An 18,018-nucleotide genomic window follows, 5' to 3' on the forward strand; every position below is an offset into this window, starting at 1 on the left:
ATTTGCTCCAATCCCTCGGATAGAGACAAGCACCTACAAGATCTCTATCAAGCATTCTTAAAACTACAATACCCACCTGCTGAAGTGAAAAAACAGATTGACAGAGCCAGACGAGTACCCAGAAGTCACCTCCTACAAGACAGGCCCAACAAAGAAAATAACAGAACACCACTAGCTGTCACCTTCAGCCCCCAACTAAAACCTCTCCAGCGCATCATCAGAGATCTACAACCTATCCTGAAAGATGATCCTTTACTCTCACAGATCTTGGGAGACAGACCTGTCCTCGCTTACAGACAACCCCCCAACCTAAAGCAAATACTCACCAGCAACCACACATCACTGAACAAAACCACTGACCCAGGAACCTATCCTTGTAACAAACCCCGATGCCAACTCTGTCCACATATCTATTCAAGTGACATCATCATAGGACCTAGTCACATCAGCCATACCATCAGGGGCTCGTTCACCTGCACATCTACCAATGTGATATATGCCATCATGTGCCAGCAATGCCCCTCTGCCATGTACATTGGCCAAACCGGACAGTCTCTACGCAAAAGAATTAATGGACACAAATCTGACATCAGGAATCAAAATACTCAAAAACCAGTGGGAGAACACTTTAACCTGTCTGGTCATTCAGTGACCGACCTGTGGGTGGCTATATTACAACAGAAAAACTTCAAAAACAGACTCCAACGAGAGACTGCTGAGCTAGAATTGATATGCAAACTAGACACAATCAACTCCGGTTTGAATAAGGACTGGTAATGGCTGAGCCATTACAAACATTGAATCTATCTCCCCTTGAAAGTATTCTCACACTTCTTATCAAACTGTCTGTACTGGCCTATCTTGATTATCACTTCAAAAGTTTTTTTTTTCTCTTAATTAATTGGCCTCTCAGAGTTGGTAAGACAACTCCCACCTGTTCATGCTCTCTGTATGTGTGTATATATATCTCCTCAATATATGTTCCATTCTATATGCATCCGAAGAAGTGGGCTGTAGCCCACGAAAGCTTATGCTCTAATAAATGTGTTAGTCTCTAAGGTGCCACAAGTACTCCTGTTCTTCTTTCTACTTAACTCTGTATTTGAACAGTGGGGAGGGGCAGGTTTAACCATGCCTGGGGCTCTGAGATAGCGCCCACATATCCTGGCAGAGACACCTGTCCCCCTCCCCTCTTACTTTCACAGTGGTCTGCATCCAAGCCCCGGCTTAGTGAGTTCATTTCAGTTGGTGACCCCCTCAATCAGGACATTCTAAGCACAGTTCTCCTCCCCTTTACTCCTACAATAAAGAGACAATTTCACTCCCCCGGCGTTCCGTACTAAAGTGATTTGTAGCCCAACCCCAGCCAAAGTTGATCACTTTGGGCAACACAGTTCGGTCCGCGGCATACATAGGCAGAATAGGTGTGTTCATGTAAACAGTCTGGTCCCGAAGCTTTTTCCCCTCCTCAGCTAGCTATCAGGGAGAGCTGTTCAGCTCCTGCTTACACAGGTGCCCCTTTCCCAGTGCTGACATGCAGCCACCTCTGGGGTGGGGCAGAGGGATGCCATTGAATTGAGTGTGCAGCCTCACTTTGCTCTGTCAGTAAAAACATAGGCATAATTTTTTCCTATTTGTTCATAATTCAATTTAAGATTTTCTATCCCTAGCTCTGGGAAGGGAGTGGGACCTAGTGGGTTACAACAGGGGGACTGGGAGCGAGGACTCCTGGGTGCTATCCCTGGTTGTGGAAGGCGAGTGGGATCTACTGGATCGCAGCGGAGTTGGCTGAGATCTGGACTTCTGGCTTTTACTTGCACTGTGGGAGTCGGGACAAGACTCCTGGGCTCTATCCCAGCAGTGATCCCTCCAGAATAGGTGGAGCAGAGATAATCCCTTTGCCAGCTGATCTGGGAAAGGGCGGGGAGCCAGCTGTGTGGGAAGATGTTGATGGTTTGATGATAGCTCTGGCATTTCTCTCAGTCTGTGGCTTCCCCTTCTCTGGCTGCTTTACTCGATGTACGCTGGTCCTGCGAGTAGAATCTCAGCTCCCCCCACTCTGGGGTTTGGATCCCATAGCCCGGCGAGAGAGAGGATCCCAGGACGAAGGAGAGAAAAGAGTGACAGAGAGTGAGAGAGGAGAGAATCTCAGCCAAAGGTATCAGGGAAATGGGGTGTGCGTGTGGGGGGGCGGGGAATGGTACTGGAAGCTGGGCTGAGCTGAGACAGAGAGCATGAGGAAATGAGAAAAAAAGAGTGGGGGTTCTTGGGGTCAGGGACTGCCTCTCACTGTGCGTCTGCACAGGGCCCGGGGAGACGGGGACCCTGATCCTGGCCTGAGGGGGTGGAGGGGCGTCTGCGCAGGGCCCGGGGAGACGGGGACCCTGATCTTGGCCTGAGGGGGTGGAGGGGCGTCTGCGCAGTGCTCAGCACAATGCTGGGCCAGATCTTGGTTTAGGGAGGGAAAATTGGTGCAGAATCTGGAGCCATCGGGTCCCGAGCTCGGTCCAGGTCTGTAGGTATGGCCTACAAAAATTATTACAATAATGGGAAGAATGAATGAAACAAAGGAAAGGAAGAAGAAGGCAAATTGAAGAGAAGAAGGGAGGGAGAAGGAGAGAAAGGAAGTTTAAATGGGAATTAATTCACAGCTGGACTCTGGCCTGTGGCATACAGGAGTCAAACTAGATGACCCCAATGGTCCCTTCTGAACTTAGAATCTAGGAATCTAAGGGCTTGTCTTGAAATGCGGGAGTGTCACAGCTGTAGCTCCTCGGTGTTGACACGACTGACGCCTACGGGAGGGGTTCTCCTGTGGACCTAGTGAATCCACTTCCCCGAGAGGCGGCAGCTAGGTGGAGAGAAGATTTCTGGCTTTGACCTAGTGCTGTTTACATCAGAGGTTAGGTCGGGTTAACTACGGCACTCAGAGGTGTGCGGCTATGCTGGTGTCAGGTCTCAGTGTAGCCCAGCCCTGGGAAGGAAAGAAAGAAAGAACCCAAAGGAATGAAAGCCGCTAGCTACCTCTGCTGCAGGGGGCATGTGGGTTGTGTTGTCGTCCCCTGCTTGTCCCCCGTATCACTCCACACCATGCCTGTCTCCCGCCAGATGATCATTATCTCAACGCTGGTGAGCCTCCTGCAACCGGTGCTGACGGCGTTGTCGGGGGCTGTGCTGTGGCAGGGCCTGTCGCACTGGTACTTCCTGCTGGGCCTGCGCTTGCTGGCCATGTACTTTGCCAGTTCGCCGTGGGAGAGTGCACACCAGGATATGGCGTGTGCCTGGAGCCCCGGCCAGGAGGCGGAGACCCGGACCTTCTGCACCTCGGTCTGCTACAACCGCCACTTCCTGGACCCTGTCAGGCCCACCTGGGGCTTCTCCTTCCTCATTGCCCTTCTCCCCATCACCATCATCAGAATGCTGTACCCCAAAGAGGATCCTCACGGCAAGGGGGGGCAGGAGGTCACAGCGACGGCCACATGCAACAAAGCCACCGAGCACACGTCGGTAGAATCCTACATGGCTGCCAGACCCAAGATGGGAGGGGAATCCAACATGGCCACTAAATCCAACGTGGCTGCCATGGTCCGGCCAGCGGGAGATTCCAACATGGCCGCCATCCCCAAGCTGGTTGGCGCAACCAATGTGGCTGCCAGAGACAATACGGTTGGCATCAGTGCTGTGACCAGGTTGTCAGCAGGACCCGACATGGCCGCCCGGCCGCTCTGGCATGCTGGAGTCTTCACCGTGTGCATCGCTGTGCTGCTGGCTACCGAGATTGGCTTCTTGTGGGCCTTGCTGGCCCGGCAGCTGCCCATGGTGTCAGGAGTTTTCTTCCGCTGCTTCCCCAGTACCCCGGCCTGTCCCCCTGCCCTCGAGTGCGCCGTGCGGGGCCAGGCCGACAAGCACATGGCTCTGGTCATCCTGGCCCTCACAACCTGTGTCAGCATCCTGATCTGCCTAGGCTATGGGGGCGTGTGGCTAGGCCGGGCCACCTGTTGCCATGGGAGACAGGAGCGGGAGTGTGCCCCAGAGGTGGGACGCATGAGGGAGGGGAGTATGTGCTGTGATGGGTGTCTAGAGGGTGAGATGGGGGAAGGCAGGGTGCTGAGGGGGGACTGGGAGAGTGGGGAGTGGGATGCCGGGCCGGGCGTGAAGGGGGAACGGAAGGACTGGGGAGAGGTGGACAGGGGACTAGAGGATGAGAGGAGGGACCAGGAATTGAGCCTCTTGGGAGGAGAAGGGAGGGGGCTGGGTAGGGGGGCAGAGGTGTAGGAAGGGAGTAGGGATGGAGGGGGGAATGGGTGTGGGGACTGGGGGGCTACAAGGATTGGTCTGAGGTGGAAGGAAAGGGGGTGGGTGGATGGGAGTGGAGGCAGGGAGAAATATTGTGGGACGGGCAGAGAAAAATATTCAACAAGCTCTTTTTGGGGGAGAAAATGTTGTGACTGGCTACAGATATCTGTGTCTTGTGGTCCGGGAAGGACTCAAAGGTTCACAATACAATTTTCGAAGGGTCTGAAATTATTCTAGGGAAAATGCTCCGTTAGCCAGGGTTACTAGGGCGAGGATTTCCAAGGCAGTTTCAGTGGCATGGGCGGGACTGGAGAAGTGTGTTTGTGGGGGGCAAGGCTGGCCCAGCCCCCCATTGGGGAGATGTGGCCGGACCAGATGTGTCAGGTGACAGCCTACCACATGGGGTCCTAATGCTACAGAAATGTGGCTCCCTCTGAAGAGGCTCTGTCATTATGACACCCGCTCTGGTCAATAGCTAATGGGGTCCCCCTCTTGTACCCCGCCGAGTGCAGGTCATGAACAGTGGGGGGAATGATCCTTTGGGCTCCGGTCTCCAGAGCCCCTGCTAATTCCCTTAGTCCATGAGTATCCATGTAGGTACCTACCTACATCTTCAACTGGGTGGACTCTGCAGGATGGGAGTGTGATCTTGTGGGTTACAGCAGGGCGGCTGGGAGCCAGGACTCCTGGGTTCTCTCCCCAGCTCTGGGAGGGGAGTGCAGTCTAGTGTTTCAGAGCGGGGGGAGGGGGGAGAAGCCAGGACTCCTGGGTTCTCTGGGGGTGGAATGGAGTCTAATGAACGTTCCTATCAGCCTGTATTGGAGCTGCCAAATTTGCCCCAAGGAGCCATCCAGGGAAGTAATTTCTTCACCAGTCCTGAGTTTTTATGACCTTCCAGGGAACAAAGAAGCAGTGTTTGTCATCCTGTTGTAGGCCTGAGACCGGATTAGTGCCCCCTCTCTCCCCATATTAAAGCAGCTTTGGGTGAAACTCAGGGAGTTCACCACTAAAATTAAAAAAAAGAAAAAGAAAAAGAATGTTCTGCCGCTGCTAAAGCACCCCCCCCTCAGGAATGTCCCTAACGAGAGTTATAACCATCAAAGTGGTGAAGTAGAGACGCCCAGGCACTGGGAAATTAGGGCGGATACAGAAAGAGACTCAACAAATGGGAAGATAAGCTCTGACCAGCGTTTTATGCTGACCCTCTGCACAAATAGAGAAGGTCACAACTAAGTTACCATTTGGGCATGAAAGAGAAAATGTAAAGAACTTGGGCAGGAAGGAGGACAGGTAGGTGCCAGTGCGTAATTGGGTAAAATTTGTGTTATTTATGGGTGTGAGATATTGTGATAGGTGTAGTAAATTTGAAGGAAGTTTTAGCTAAATAATGTAAATGAAAAGCAATGCTCTTCGGGAACCATTTCCGGACTGCAGTTCAACATCTGGCTGCTGGAACTCTGAACCCCCTCTGCACGACCGTGACATGAGAGGCCTCGCTGGGAACCCCCAGATGAATGAATCCTGACTGGCCATCGGCTGAAATTTGTCTGGATATTGGGAGTGGTGCGCGTAAGAGATTTGCTTGGTATGTGTGTTCTCTATGTGTTGCTAATAAATAGATGTTTAGAGCACAATTGTGTAAAGCAAAAGGTTTTCTGGGAAAAGGTTCTGCAGACCCCTAGAGCCCTGAGCCCCGAGGGAAAGGGTGGGTACTTAAATTGACCTGGTTTCTTCCTGAGCCCCGTGGGTAAAAATAGGTGGCTTACACCTTGAGCTCTCGGTAGGGAAAGAGTGGGGCTGCCTAAATTGATTGGGTCACACCTTAAGCCCTCGGTAGGGTACAGGCAGGGTGTCCTAAATTGACCAGATCACGCTTGTTGCCTCAGAAGGGTATGGGTGGGGTGCAGACTGTAACAGACTGGTGGAGAATGCGGACAACCTAGGTTATTTGGGCTGAGCGGATTGAACCTTATACAGCAGTTGGACAGAATATTTGTGCCCCTTCTCTCAAGAAGGACTGCAGCCTGCTTGAGAGAATGAACACTCTAAGGAATAAGGAGAGTGAGAATCCTACGTTGAAAAGCCAGGAAGGGTGGAATTGGCAGAGGAACCAACCCTCCTTGCAAAGCGGATAGTGGACCGAGGTCCATGCCCATGGGAAGATGACCCTTTTCAAGGGAAAAATGCATTGGAACATGCATGTAAAGGGTTTGAAGCGTATTGCAGTAATATGAAGTCTAACTTAAATAAAAGGGCTGTGAAAACTGCGGCTGGGTGGGTGCACTGTGGACAGTGTCTTGCAATCTCTCAGGGTTAGTAACATGTCAGGAGAACCAGTTAGGAGACTGTGAGTTGGAATTGGGTAGAGGATCCCTTGAATCAGTATAAAGCCTCACAATGTGCCTCTGCAGCGTCCTCCTCTGCAAAGTGCTGCTGCATTAAAGGAAAAGGGAGGGGAGTCCGGTGGACAGTGTTATCAACAGTCGCTGTCTATGCTGTATTCTGATAGTTCAGAGCTCAAAAGAGCATCCTATCATGTAAATGAATTGTAAACAGGTGATATCTCAGTATTCATCTCTCTTTGAAATGTACTGTGAATGGTGGAGGAAGAAGTAAATGGCCTTATATTAATTAGTATAGCTAAGTACCGGTGATGGACCTCCTTCAAAGTCATCCTAATGACCTTTTGTTCCCTGAGGAACTCCAACTTGTCAAAAGACATGAAATTGGATAAAAAATCCTTGGGTCCTGATTCTGTCATCTCAGACCTGCTTAGACTTCTTCAGGGGAAGTTTGAGTCGCAAGACTGAGGCCCCAGTTATATCTCCTGAATATGAGATTTGGACATTAGACTCTGTGTCCGATCCTTTGGGATTGGTAGAACCTTTTCTTTTATATGATGAAATAAGATTTACAGAAATTTTCATCAGATTTAACGTGGGTACCTGGATGGAGGCCTGAGGCTGGATCACTCTAAGGGCACTATGTTGTTTGGATTTCTGTGTAACCAGTAAGGTAATAAAGAAGCTGTTTTATGCTGGTTGGTAAATCTAAGGATTGGAAGATCCACCAATTTTATGGGGATTGTCTGCCCCATTCTTTGCAGTTCACCCTAATTGAGTGACCACAGTTGGCTCCCCACTAGCACCCCGGTCACGGATGCGTAGTCGGCAGGATGCACATTACCACAGGTTTATTAGGTTTTTGGATCAGAACCACGTGCTTTTCAAAGTTTAATTTTGCTATTGGAGAGTTTAAGGGTTAAAAATCAGCTCCAGTGAGTGACCCATGATCAAGATCCTGACCGACAAAGCCTGGAAGAATTGTGCTCACAGAGGGGTTTGTCTTTTGAGAAAACGGCCCCAGAGCAGGAACTGAAAAATCTGTTAATTGCCAGTGATAAGGAAGAAGAAGCAGCAAAAATGCTTGTGGTGAGACACCAGCAGCTAGACTTGAACAACAGCAAAACTAGCGGATGTGGAAGGAGAAGTTGCTGAAAGGGAATGCCTGTGTTTGAACATGAACAGAGACTGGCAGAGAGTCGATTGCAGGAACTCGAAGCGAAGGGAAAAGTGGACAGACTTAAGCTCCAACTCCAGAGAATAAAGGAACAACAGGAACTGTCTCATCCTGGAAAGCCAGATCCTCTCAACACCAGAGATGGGGATAGAATCTCTCCAGTTTGTAACAATGTTGGTAGGTTGTTTGACTCTAAGCCGTTGTCTGTGTGTAACCAAATTTACCCCAACACAGCCACCTTTTATGTAACTGCTTTTACTGTGAGCTTGGGTGAAGGTAACCCCATCACTTGTGCAGAGAACGGAAAAGTCAATGGGAAAAGCTGTTTAGGGTAAATTACAGCTTCTAAAATCACTTTTGTTAAAGCAGATCTTGTAAAAGAGGAAGATTATTTACCAAGTCAGAGTGTGAATATTGATTCTGGATTTAAGTGAAACCCAGAAAGAGTCTGTTGTTGCTCAGGAAAATGTTCCTTTAGAGCAAGCCCTAGGTGAAAAGGGGAAGGGCAGAATTTCTGTGAAAAATGGGTTGTTGCGTGGGAAGATTCCTGAAGAGAAAAATCTTCAGGGTAGTTTTTGCAATCAGTTTGCTGCAACGGATGGGTGTGGACGTGATTGAATTGAGTTGACTCAGGGTGAATCACTGTCTAGAGAAAGCAACAGTTTGTTTGGGAGACTTGTTCCAGTTCCGAAGTGCCAGAGTCTTTCTGAGGGGTATAGATCCACTGACCTCGCTTTGGAATGACCCAGTGTGGAGAGCTTTGAAAAGGTTTCAAAGGAAATAAAAGTGGTTAGGGAATTTAAACAGCCCTATGAGCTTAGCCATCTTGGTGGGGAGACAATGGTGTTGGGACAGGACTGTGTCCATGGTGATTCTTCGAGTGAACAGTCTGTGTCTGAGTCAGAGGGAAGATTGGACAGCTGAATCCGCAGAGCAGGATGCCGGTTGTGCGGTGAATCTCTGGAGAATACCGGGAGAGCAGGTAAACGCTCATCTCTAGATACTTTGGATCTGTTTTGTAGTCTCTTAGTGGACCTGACATCTGATTCCAGGTGGAAGCAGAGGTTGGTAAGGGGAGGACAAAGGAACCTTGAGTCTAACATGCTAGTGAAAATGGACGGTATCTCTTTAAGACAGAGTCCAGCCTTGGAATTGGTAACGCTTAAGGATCTGAAAACTAGTAAACAAGCTAGTGTCTGTGTTGATGCACATTACCTGCCTGACGGGGCGGGGGGGAGACAGACTCGCCTGTAGCTGTTCCCAAAGGACACACCCAGCCAGCCAATGGATTCTGTTAAGCACAAGAGCTCGGATTCTGACCCTCCGGGACAGGAAGGAAGGGAAAAAGTTTCTTATGCTAATGGCAGTCACAGGTTAACCCTAAAATACCAAACCCCCAAGGAAGTGGTTAAACTAAAAGCCTGTGTTAAGGAAGACTCTAAGGTCAAGGAAATGTTGGAAAGGTTCAAAAGGGATCTTGAACAAGCTGTCCTAAAGATTAGGCTCTTTGGTTCAACAAGAACACACTTTGTGTTAAAAAGCCTAATAATGTTAAGGTTTCACAGCTAAGACATAGACACATCGCTAAAACTTTCCACAGCAGAAAAACCACTAGAAGCTTGAACTGCTGTGCACAAAGGGAAACTGAGGTATAACAGCGTGACCTTGCATTCCATATGCTTTATTTAAATATGCTTACGAGTGTGACTATGATGTAACTGGAATATGCTTTATGCAAAAGGTCTCTTGTAAGGTATCATTACAAAGGTTATGATCTACTGAATATCTTCCTCCTATTTGTGTGCATATATTATTCTTGTGTCTAAAGTTAGAAATATGATGTATAACTCTGAGGGCCGATTGTAATTATGGAACGTGGGGGCCAGTAATGGTGGTTTAGAATCTTGATGGCTCCCATTGACCTAGACAACTGGTTGTAAATGGTTTATTTACCTGCAAAACTTCCTGTGTACAGGTGGGCCAACGCAGGAAGAATGGAAACTAGGGGTCTTACAGTGACATGTGACCATGTCACATGATACTGGGATCCATCTTAATCCTTGTACTTTTCCATTCATGAGGCGGGGGTGGGGAAAAGCACAGACAAAATATTCCCGCCTTGTGCCAAAGCTATAAAGGGGGGTGGGGGGAGCAGGACAAAAGAGATGGCCAGTCATGAAAAAGACCCTGCTTACCACCTGAGATGTCTGCTGGATCTAACAAGGACTGTGATGGGTTGGATCACAGAAACCCCTTGGGGGCTACCAACTGATGTGCCAAGACTACTTCTGGCCCTGCTTTCCTGCCCTGGCAGCTTGGGACCTCAGTGCCCTGCCTGGTTTGAGCCAGACCCGCTAGCCTGCTGCAAACCCAGACCCAGGTCTGAACCACGTCCCCTAACAGCGGAGGCTTAACTGAAAGCAACTTACAGAAGTGTTCTTGTCTGTAACATTCAGATGTCACACTCCAATGGGGTCCAAACCCCAAATAAATCTGTTTTACCCTGTATAAAGCTTATACACAACGAAGCCCTTTTTTTCGACTTAAAGGGCTCTTTAAATCGATTTCTTTACTCCACCTCTGACGAGGGGATTAGCGCTGAAATCAGCCTTGCCGGGTTGGATTTGGGGTAGTGTGGACGCAATTCGACGATATTGGCCTACGGGAGCTATCCCACAGTGCTTCATTGTGACTGCTCTGGACAGCGCTTTCAACTCAGATGCACTGGCCAGGTAGACAGGAAAAGGCCTGCGAACTTTTGAATCTCATTTCCTGTTTGGCCAGCGTGCAAGGTGCAGGTGAGTGCAGATCTTATCAGCAGAGGTGACCATGATGGGAGTCCCAGGATCGCAAAAGAGCTCCAGCATTGACTGAACGGGAGGTACAGGATCTCATCGCTGTATGGGGAGACGAATCCCTGCTAGCTGAACTCCGTTCCAGTAAACGAAATGCCAAAACATTAGAAAAAGTCTCAAAGGGCATGAAGGACAGAGGCCATAACAGGGACATATACCAGTGCCGCATGAAAATTAAGGAGCTAAGGCAAGCCTACCAAAAAACCAGAGAGGCAAACGGCTGCTCCGGATCAGAGCCCCGAACATGCCGCTTCTATGATGAGCTGCATGCCATTCTAGGGGGTACAGCCACCAGTACCCCAAACCTGTACTTTGACTCCGTCAATGGAGAATCACGCAACACGGAAGCGGGTTTTGGGGACAAGGAAGATGATGATGAAGAGATATGTTTTTCACCCTGGACCTGGAGCCAGTAACCCCCATACCCACCCAAGGCGGGCTCCTGGACCCTGAAGGCGGAGAAGGGACCTCTGGTGAGTGTACCTTTGTAAATACTACACATGGTTTAAAAGCAAGCATGTTTAATGATTAATTTGCCCTGGCATTCACGGCCAGTACAGCTACTGGAAAAGTCTGTTAATGTGTATGGGGATGGTGTGAAAATCCTCCAGGGACATCTCCATAAAGCTCTCCTGGATGTACTGCCAAAGCCTTTGCAAAAGGTTTCTGGGGAGGGCTGCCTTATTCCGTCCGCCATGGTCGGACACTTTACCACACCAGACCAGTAGCACGTAGTCGGGAATCATTGCATAATAAAGCATGGCAAAGGATCAGCCACATACCCAGGTTCAATTATAACTTAGATCTTACCCAAAATACATGCTTATAGCCAATTCTTAGTAACCAAACTAAAATTTATTAAAAAAGAAAAGAGAGAGAGTGTTGCTTAAAAGATCAATATACAGACAGACTTGAATTCAATTCTTGAGGTTCAGATGCATAGTAGAGGTGAGCTTGTAGTTGCCAGAAGTCCTTTTAGAAATAGTCCAGAGGTTATAGTCTAATGTCCATATTCAGGGTGACTCCAGTCAGTGACTGGGGATCTCAATCCTTGTGGCTTAAGGTTTCCCCCTCTTGAAACCCAAAGCAGATCTGAGATGAAGTAGGATCATGTCCCAGGGTTCTTATACATTCCCAGCAGCCTTTCGGCCTGAGAAAACAATAGGCTTAATTCTCCTTCCAAACATCCTGGCAATTAGCACAGGGTCATTTATCCATTAAACAGTTCAGATCCAGGTTACCACAACCTTCAAAGAGACATAGAGACAATAATACTATTTACTCAAGTATCATCATAAATGTTAATATTCCCTTTTTGATCTTTGAATTAAAGTTAAAGCAATAGACAAGACTTCTTTGCTTACATCACAAGCCCTGAGCAAACATCTACCCTTTTACCTCTAACAATGCAGACTTACATTTCAAAGCTCTATTCATTTACATATCTTCCTAACCAGTCCTTAAGGTTCACCCATGGGTCAGGTCAGTCTGAGTTAATTAACTCTTTCTGGCCCTGTCACCTTCCAATGAAATATTATATTACCTTCATAACATCACACAGCAGAATGTGTGGAGGCAGACAATGTCAGAGTGCAAGAAAGCACAATATGAATGCGAGGAGTGGTGGCGGGCTGAAGAGAGTAAGTGGCGGGCTGAAGAGGATAGGTGGCGTCAGCTTGCTGACAGAAGGCAAGAGTCGATGCTCAGGCTGCTGGAGGATCAAACTCATATGCTCCAGCATATGGTTGAGCTGCAGGAAAGGCAGCAGGAGCAGAGACCGCCGCTACAGCCCTGTGTAACCAACAGCCCTCCTCCCCAAGTTCCATTGCCTCCTCACCCAGATGCCCAAGAACACAGTGGGGGGGCCTTCGGCCACCCAGTCACTCCATCCCAGAAGATTGCCCAAGCAACAGAAGGCTGGCCTTCAATAAGTTTTAAAGTTTTTAAATTTAAAAATTTTAAAGTGCAGTGTGGCCTTGTCCTTCCCTCCTCCCCCACCTCTCCCGGGTTACCTTGGCAGTTATCCCCCTAGTTGTGTGATGAATTAATAAAGAATGCATGAATGTGAAGCAACAATGACTTTATTGCCTCTGCAAGTGGTGATCAAAGGGGGGAGGGGATGGTGGTTAGCTTACAGGGAAGTAGAGTGAACCAAGGGGGGGGGGTTTCATCAAAGAGAAACAAACAGCACTTTCACACCGTAGCCTGGCCAGTTATGAAACTGGTTTTCAAAGCTTCTCTGATGCGTACTGCGCCCTCCTGTACTCTTCTAACTGCCCTGGTGTCTGGCTGTGTGTAATCAGCCACCAGGCGATTTGCCTCAACCTCCCACCCCGCCATAAATGTCTCTCCCTTACTCTCACAGATATTGTGGAGCACACACCAAGCAGTAATAACAATGGGAATATTGGTTTTGCTGAGGTCTATCCGAGTCAGTAAACTGCGCCAGCGCGCTTTTAAACGTCCAAATGCACATTCCACCACCATTCTGCTGCAGAATTTCTGCACTTGCTCAGCCTATAGTTGAACAGGTCCTGACTACTGTCCAGACTGCCTGTGTATGGCTTCATGAGCCATGGCATTAAGGAGTAGGCTGGGTCCCCAAGGATCACTATAGGCATTTCAACATCCCCAATGGTTATTTTCTGGTCTGGGAAGAAAGTCCCTTCCTGCAGCTTTTGAAACAGTCCAGAGTTGCTGAAGATGCGAGCGTCATGTACCTTTCCCGGCCATCCCATGTTGATGTTGGTGAAACGTCCCTTGTGATCCACCAGTGCTTGCAGCAGCATTGAAAAGTACCCCTTGCGGTTGATGTACTGGCTGCCCTGGTGCTCCAGTGCCAAGATAGGGATATGGGTTCTATCTATCGCCCCACCACAGTTAGGGAATCCCATTGCAGCAAAGCCATCCACTATGGCCTGCACGTTTCCCAGAGTCACTACCCTTGATAGCAGCAGCTCAGTGATTGCGTTGGTGTAGTGGGGTGGTTACCCCGCTCCTGCCCTGAGGGGTTTAAAACAGCTCTGGAGAGGGCTGCAGCTCTAAAAGCTGGGCTGATTGGGGAAGAGGCTGCAGCTGGGCCACGCCCCAGTCAGGCCACAGCTGGCCTGTATAAAGAGGCTGGGAGCCAGGAGCTCAACAGTCTCTCTCTGTGTTCAGAGAGAGAAGGGTCTGGCTGCAGGGAGGTTAACCAGGTATCTGAAGTGGAGCAGGGCTGGGGAAAGGCTGAGGAGCTGGGGAGCCCCAGCCTGGATAGCCCCAGGCTGCGGCCTCGGAGAAGGCCAAGGGGTACTGGGGGTTGCAGAGGGCAGCCCAGGAGTGGGCCAAGGCAGCAGGTCCAAACCCTCCTTGCCGATGATGAGTGGCCTATACTGTAGTCTGCCCCAGGGAGTGGGGGCTAGTTGGTGACTGGCAGTAGCCTTATTCTGAGGTGAGGTAGGGATAGTGGGTGGGGGTACCCTGGGGAGGGGAGACTCTAGTACTGAGGGGTGTACTGCCAGGGGGCAGCACCCCAGATAAAAGAGCGCCAGGGTCTGGGAGGGACACGGAGGCCAGAGGACAGGCGGACCACTGGCCTGCAGAGGGCGCTTCAGGAAGCTGGAAGAGCTAATTCCCAGAAGTCACCAGCAGGAGGCGCCACAGGGGTGAGTCCGCTCCTCTACAGTTGGCTACTTGGATCACAGCAGCCCCCACAGTAGATTTGCCCACTCCAAATTGATTCCCGACTGATTGGTAGCTGTCTGGCGTTGCAAGTTTCCACAGGGCTATTGCCACTTGCTTCTCAATTGTGAGGGCTGCTCTCATCTTGGTATTCTGGTGCTTCAGGGCAGGGGAAAGAAAGTCACAAAGTTCCATGAAAATGCCCTTACGCATGCGAAAGTTTCACAGCTACTGGGAATCGTCCCAGACCCGCAACACTATGCGGTCCCACCAGTCTGTGCTTGTTTCCCGGGCCCAGAATCAGCATTTCACAACATGAACCTGCCCCAGTAACACCATGATGTGCACATTGCTGGGGCCCATTCTTTGCGAGAAGTCTATGTCCATGTCTATGTCCTCATCACTCTCGTCACCGCGCTGCCGTCGCCTCCTGACCTGGTTTTGCTTTGGCAGGTTCTGGTTCTGCATATACTCCAGGATAATGCGCGTGGTGTATACAGTGCTCATAATTGCCATGGTGATCTGAGCGGGCTCCATGATCCCAGTGCACCATCTGCTGCCACCCTCTTGGGGGTGGCAGAGCCCCATCTGGGCTCCCTCCATTACACCAGCCAGCTCCTGAAACTCTCTCTAGCGTCTCCCTCAGCCTCTCCCCGGCTCCTCCCCCAGCCTTTGTCCAGTTTCCCGGGCAGAGGTGTCACCTGGCCCCAACCCCCTTCCTGGGTTCTCACATTACATGCTCCGGTATCTTCCCTCAAGGCCAGTCTCCCATCCCCCAATGCAGACCGTCCTAGCCACACTCCCCACTCAGCATTCAAAGACCACATTAAGAACAGTCCCAGTTCGTCACACCTGGCTGAGTCACTCCCACGTCTGCCCAGGCACCCCTGACTGACCTCACCGAGGTCGGTTAAAAGAGCACCCAGGAATACGACGACGATGGCTACCAGTCGTAACGCACCGTCTGCTGCCAAAAGGCAGTGAGCTGCTGCTGTGTAGCAATGCAGTCCCACGTCTGCCAGCACCCAGGAGACATACGGTGACGGTGAGCTGTACGGGCTCCATGCTTGCCGTGGTATGGCGTCTGCACGGGTAACCCAGGAAAAAAGGCACGAAACGATTGTCTGCCATTGCTTTCATGGAGGGAGGGGGGGGGGGCCTGACAACATGTACCCAGAATCACCCGCGACACTGTTTTTGCCCCATCAGGCATTGGGATCTCAACCCAGAATTCCAATGGGCGGCGGAGACTGCAGGAACTGTGGGATAGCTACCCACAGCTACCCACAGTGCAACATTCCGGAAGTTGACGCTAGCCTGTGGACACAGTCCGCTGACTTAATGCACTTAGAGCATTTTTTGTGGGGACACACACAATCGACTCTATAAAAACGATTTCTGAAAAACTGACTTCTATAAATACAACCTAATTTCGTAGTGTAGACATACCCCTAGATTTGCGTGTTTTATTTTATTTCACTTGGTAATTCAATTTGATCTGTCTGCTACTACTTTAGAACTACTTAAATCCTACTTTCTGTATTTACTAAAATCACTTTTTACGTATTAATTAATCCAGAGTATGTATTAATACCTGGGGGGGGGGGAGGGGGATGAAACAGCTGCGCATATCTCTCTATCAGTGTTATAGAGGGCGAACAATTTATGAGTAAAGCTTATACAGGGTAAAACATTTATTTGGGGTTTAGACCCCATTGGAACACTTCTGTTAGCTGCTTTCAGTTAAGTCTGCAGCTTGGGGGCACGTAATTCAGACCCTGGGTCGGTGTAGGAGCAGGCGGGCATGTCTGGCTCAACAAGACAGGGTGCTGGAGCCCTAAGCTGGCAGGGAAAGCAGGGGCAGAAGTAATCTTGGCACATCAGTTGGCAGTTTCCAAGGGGGTCTCTGTGATCCAACCCATCACAGGGTGTATCTGTGTCTTCCAAGTATTCCTTAGCCACCCTGCAGACTCATAGCTAAGGGAGAACAGATTAAGGGTGCATTAGGTGGGCTATTCTGGGGGCACCCCAAAACCTGTTTTGGGGGTAACATGTGGAAGCTAATATCCTAGTCCCCAGCATAGCCTGATACATAAATTTTTAGGTGAGATGGGACCCCTGTGACCACTTCGTGTGACCTCCTGTATAACCTAGGCCGCAGGACTACCCTGATTTAATTCCTCTTGGAACTAGAGCTTTTAGAAAACCTTCCCTCTACATTTAAAGATGGCCAGTGATGAAATATCCACCACCTCCATTGGCAGGTAACTCCAATAGTTAATTCCCCTCACTGTTAAAACTTTGTGCCTTATTTCCAATCTGAATTTGTCTAGCTCCAACCTCCAGCTGTTGGATCCGGACACTGTTGGTTGCTAAATTGAAGAGTGCATTATCAAAGCTTTTTTTCCCGTTGTAAGGGACCAGGGCCTGGGTTGTCTGGCCTAGTGGTCACTGCTGGGCTGGGGTCCACACGTCAAGGATGGTAGTCAGTGAGCAGGGATCAGAGGAATCACCAGAGCCAGGTTCAAAAACAAGAATCAGGGTCAGAGTCAGGCTGGAGATCAGGAGACAATGTGAGGTCTGGAGTGAGAGCAGGCCTGACATCTGTGTAGTTACCCAGACAACATGCTGGGGCACCTTCCAGGGTTAAATAGTGCGCTTGACCAATCAGAGGGCCGCAGGGTACTGTCACTCTGGGTCCTTTGGGCGGTACTTCCTGTGGTGCCTACTCACTGCAGTGCTATTTGGAGGTGGCTCTGCATGTCCTGCCAGTGGTGCCGTGGGAGTTTCGGCCCTCCCAGGCTTTGCAGCCCCCATGTGAGATCAAAACACCTTTTACCATCTCTCTGTTCAGCTAAACAGATTGAGCTCCTTGAGTTTCTCATGATCGGGGTGTTGTCTAACCCTGCAATTGTTCTTGTGCCTCTCTACTGAACCCTCCTTCTGTGAAGGCCAGGACATGGAATTGAAGCTGCTTTGGTGGCACTCATGGATGATCTCCCGCTATCAAGGGGTGAGAACAGACATCCATGCTCATCCTGCTGGATCTTTCTGCACCACTCGACACGGTCAAATGTGCCATTCTTACAGCTTAAGGTGAGACCAGACCATCAGATCACCTAGTCTTGCCTCCTTATAGCACAACCCATTACATTTCACTCAGCCTGATAATCTGGGTTTGGCTGAAGTGTCTTCTAGAAAGATATTCCATCTGTATCCGAATGCCTGCACTGTAAAAAAGATGTGGAGAGATTGGAGAAAGTTCAGAGGAGAGCAACCAAAATGTTTGGAAAACATGAGCTGTAGAGAAAGATTGAAAGAACTGGGTGTGTTCAGTGTAGAGAGAATAAGACTGGGATGGGATAGAACTGCCTTCAAATATGTCAAGGGCTGCTCTAAAGAGGATGGTGATGAGTTGTGCTGCATGTCCGGCGGTAGCGAGGGAGATGTAGGTAGGAAATTAGTGAAAACTTTCTAACTCTAAGGTAGCTCAGCACTGGAACAGGTTACCCAGGGAGGCTGTGGAATCCTCATCATTGGAGGTTTTCAAGAAGTTAGACAAACAGCTCTTGTGCTCCACTGAGGGCTGGAAAATGCACCCCTCCCCTTGATAATTGCTTCCAGTGGTTACTCACCTTCAGGCTTAAAATACTGCCCTACCAGTGTCCTGCCTGAGAGAAGTGGCAGA

The 18,018-nt window shown here is 49.6% G+C and overlaps 2 protein-coding genes across 2 annotated transcripts in view; both read left to right on the forward strand.

Annotated features, from left to right (window-relative positions):
* Positions 1-1,929: 1,929 nt before the first annotated feature.
* Positions 1,930-5,229, forward strand: LOC122172914 (uncharacterized). Its single transcript, XM_065590967.1, has 3 exons — positions 1,930-2,158; positions 3,109-4,084; positions 5,195-5,229. Exons 2-3 carry the CDS (start codon positions 3,109-3,111, stop codon positions 5,227-5,229), a joined length of 1,011 nt encoding a protein of 336 aa, XP_065447039.1. The 5' UTR covers positions 1,930-2,158.
* The window catches only part of LOC135982783 (uncharacterized), a 29,997-nt gene continuing 16,348 nt past the window's right edge, over positions 4,370-18,018 (forward strand). Inside the window, exon 1 of the mRNA XM_065590968.1 lies at positions 4,370-8,797. Coding sequence (XP_065447040.1) covers positions 8,627-8,797 — 171 coding nt within the window. The 5' untranslated portion in view covers positions 4,370-8,626. The remainder of the gene's footprint in view (positions 8,798-18,018) is intronic.

Source organism: Chrysemys picta, chromosome 4, assembly GCF_011386835.1.
Source record: "Chrysemys picta bellii isolate R12L10 chromosome 4, ASM1138683v2, whole genome shotgun sequence".
Classification (NCBI taxonomy): Eukaryota; Metazoa; Chordata; order Testudines; family Emydidae; genus Chrysemys; species Chrysemys picta.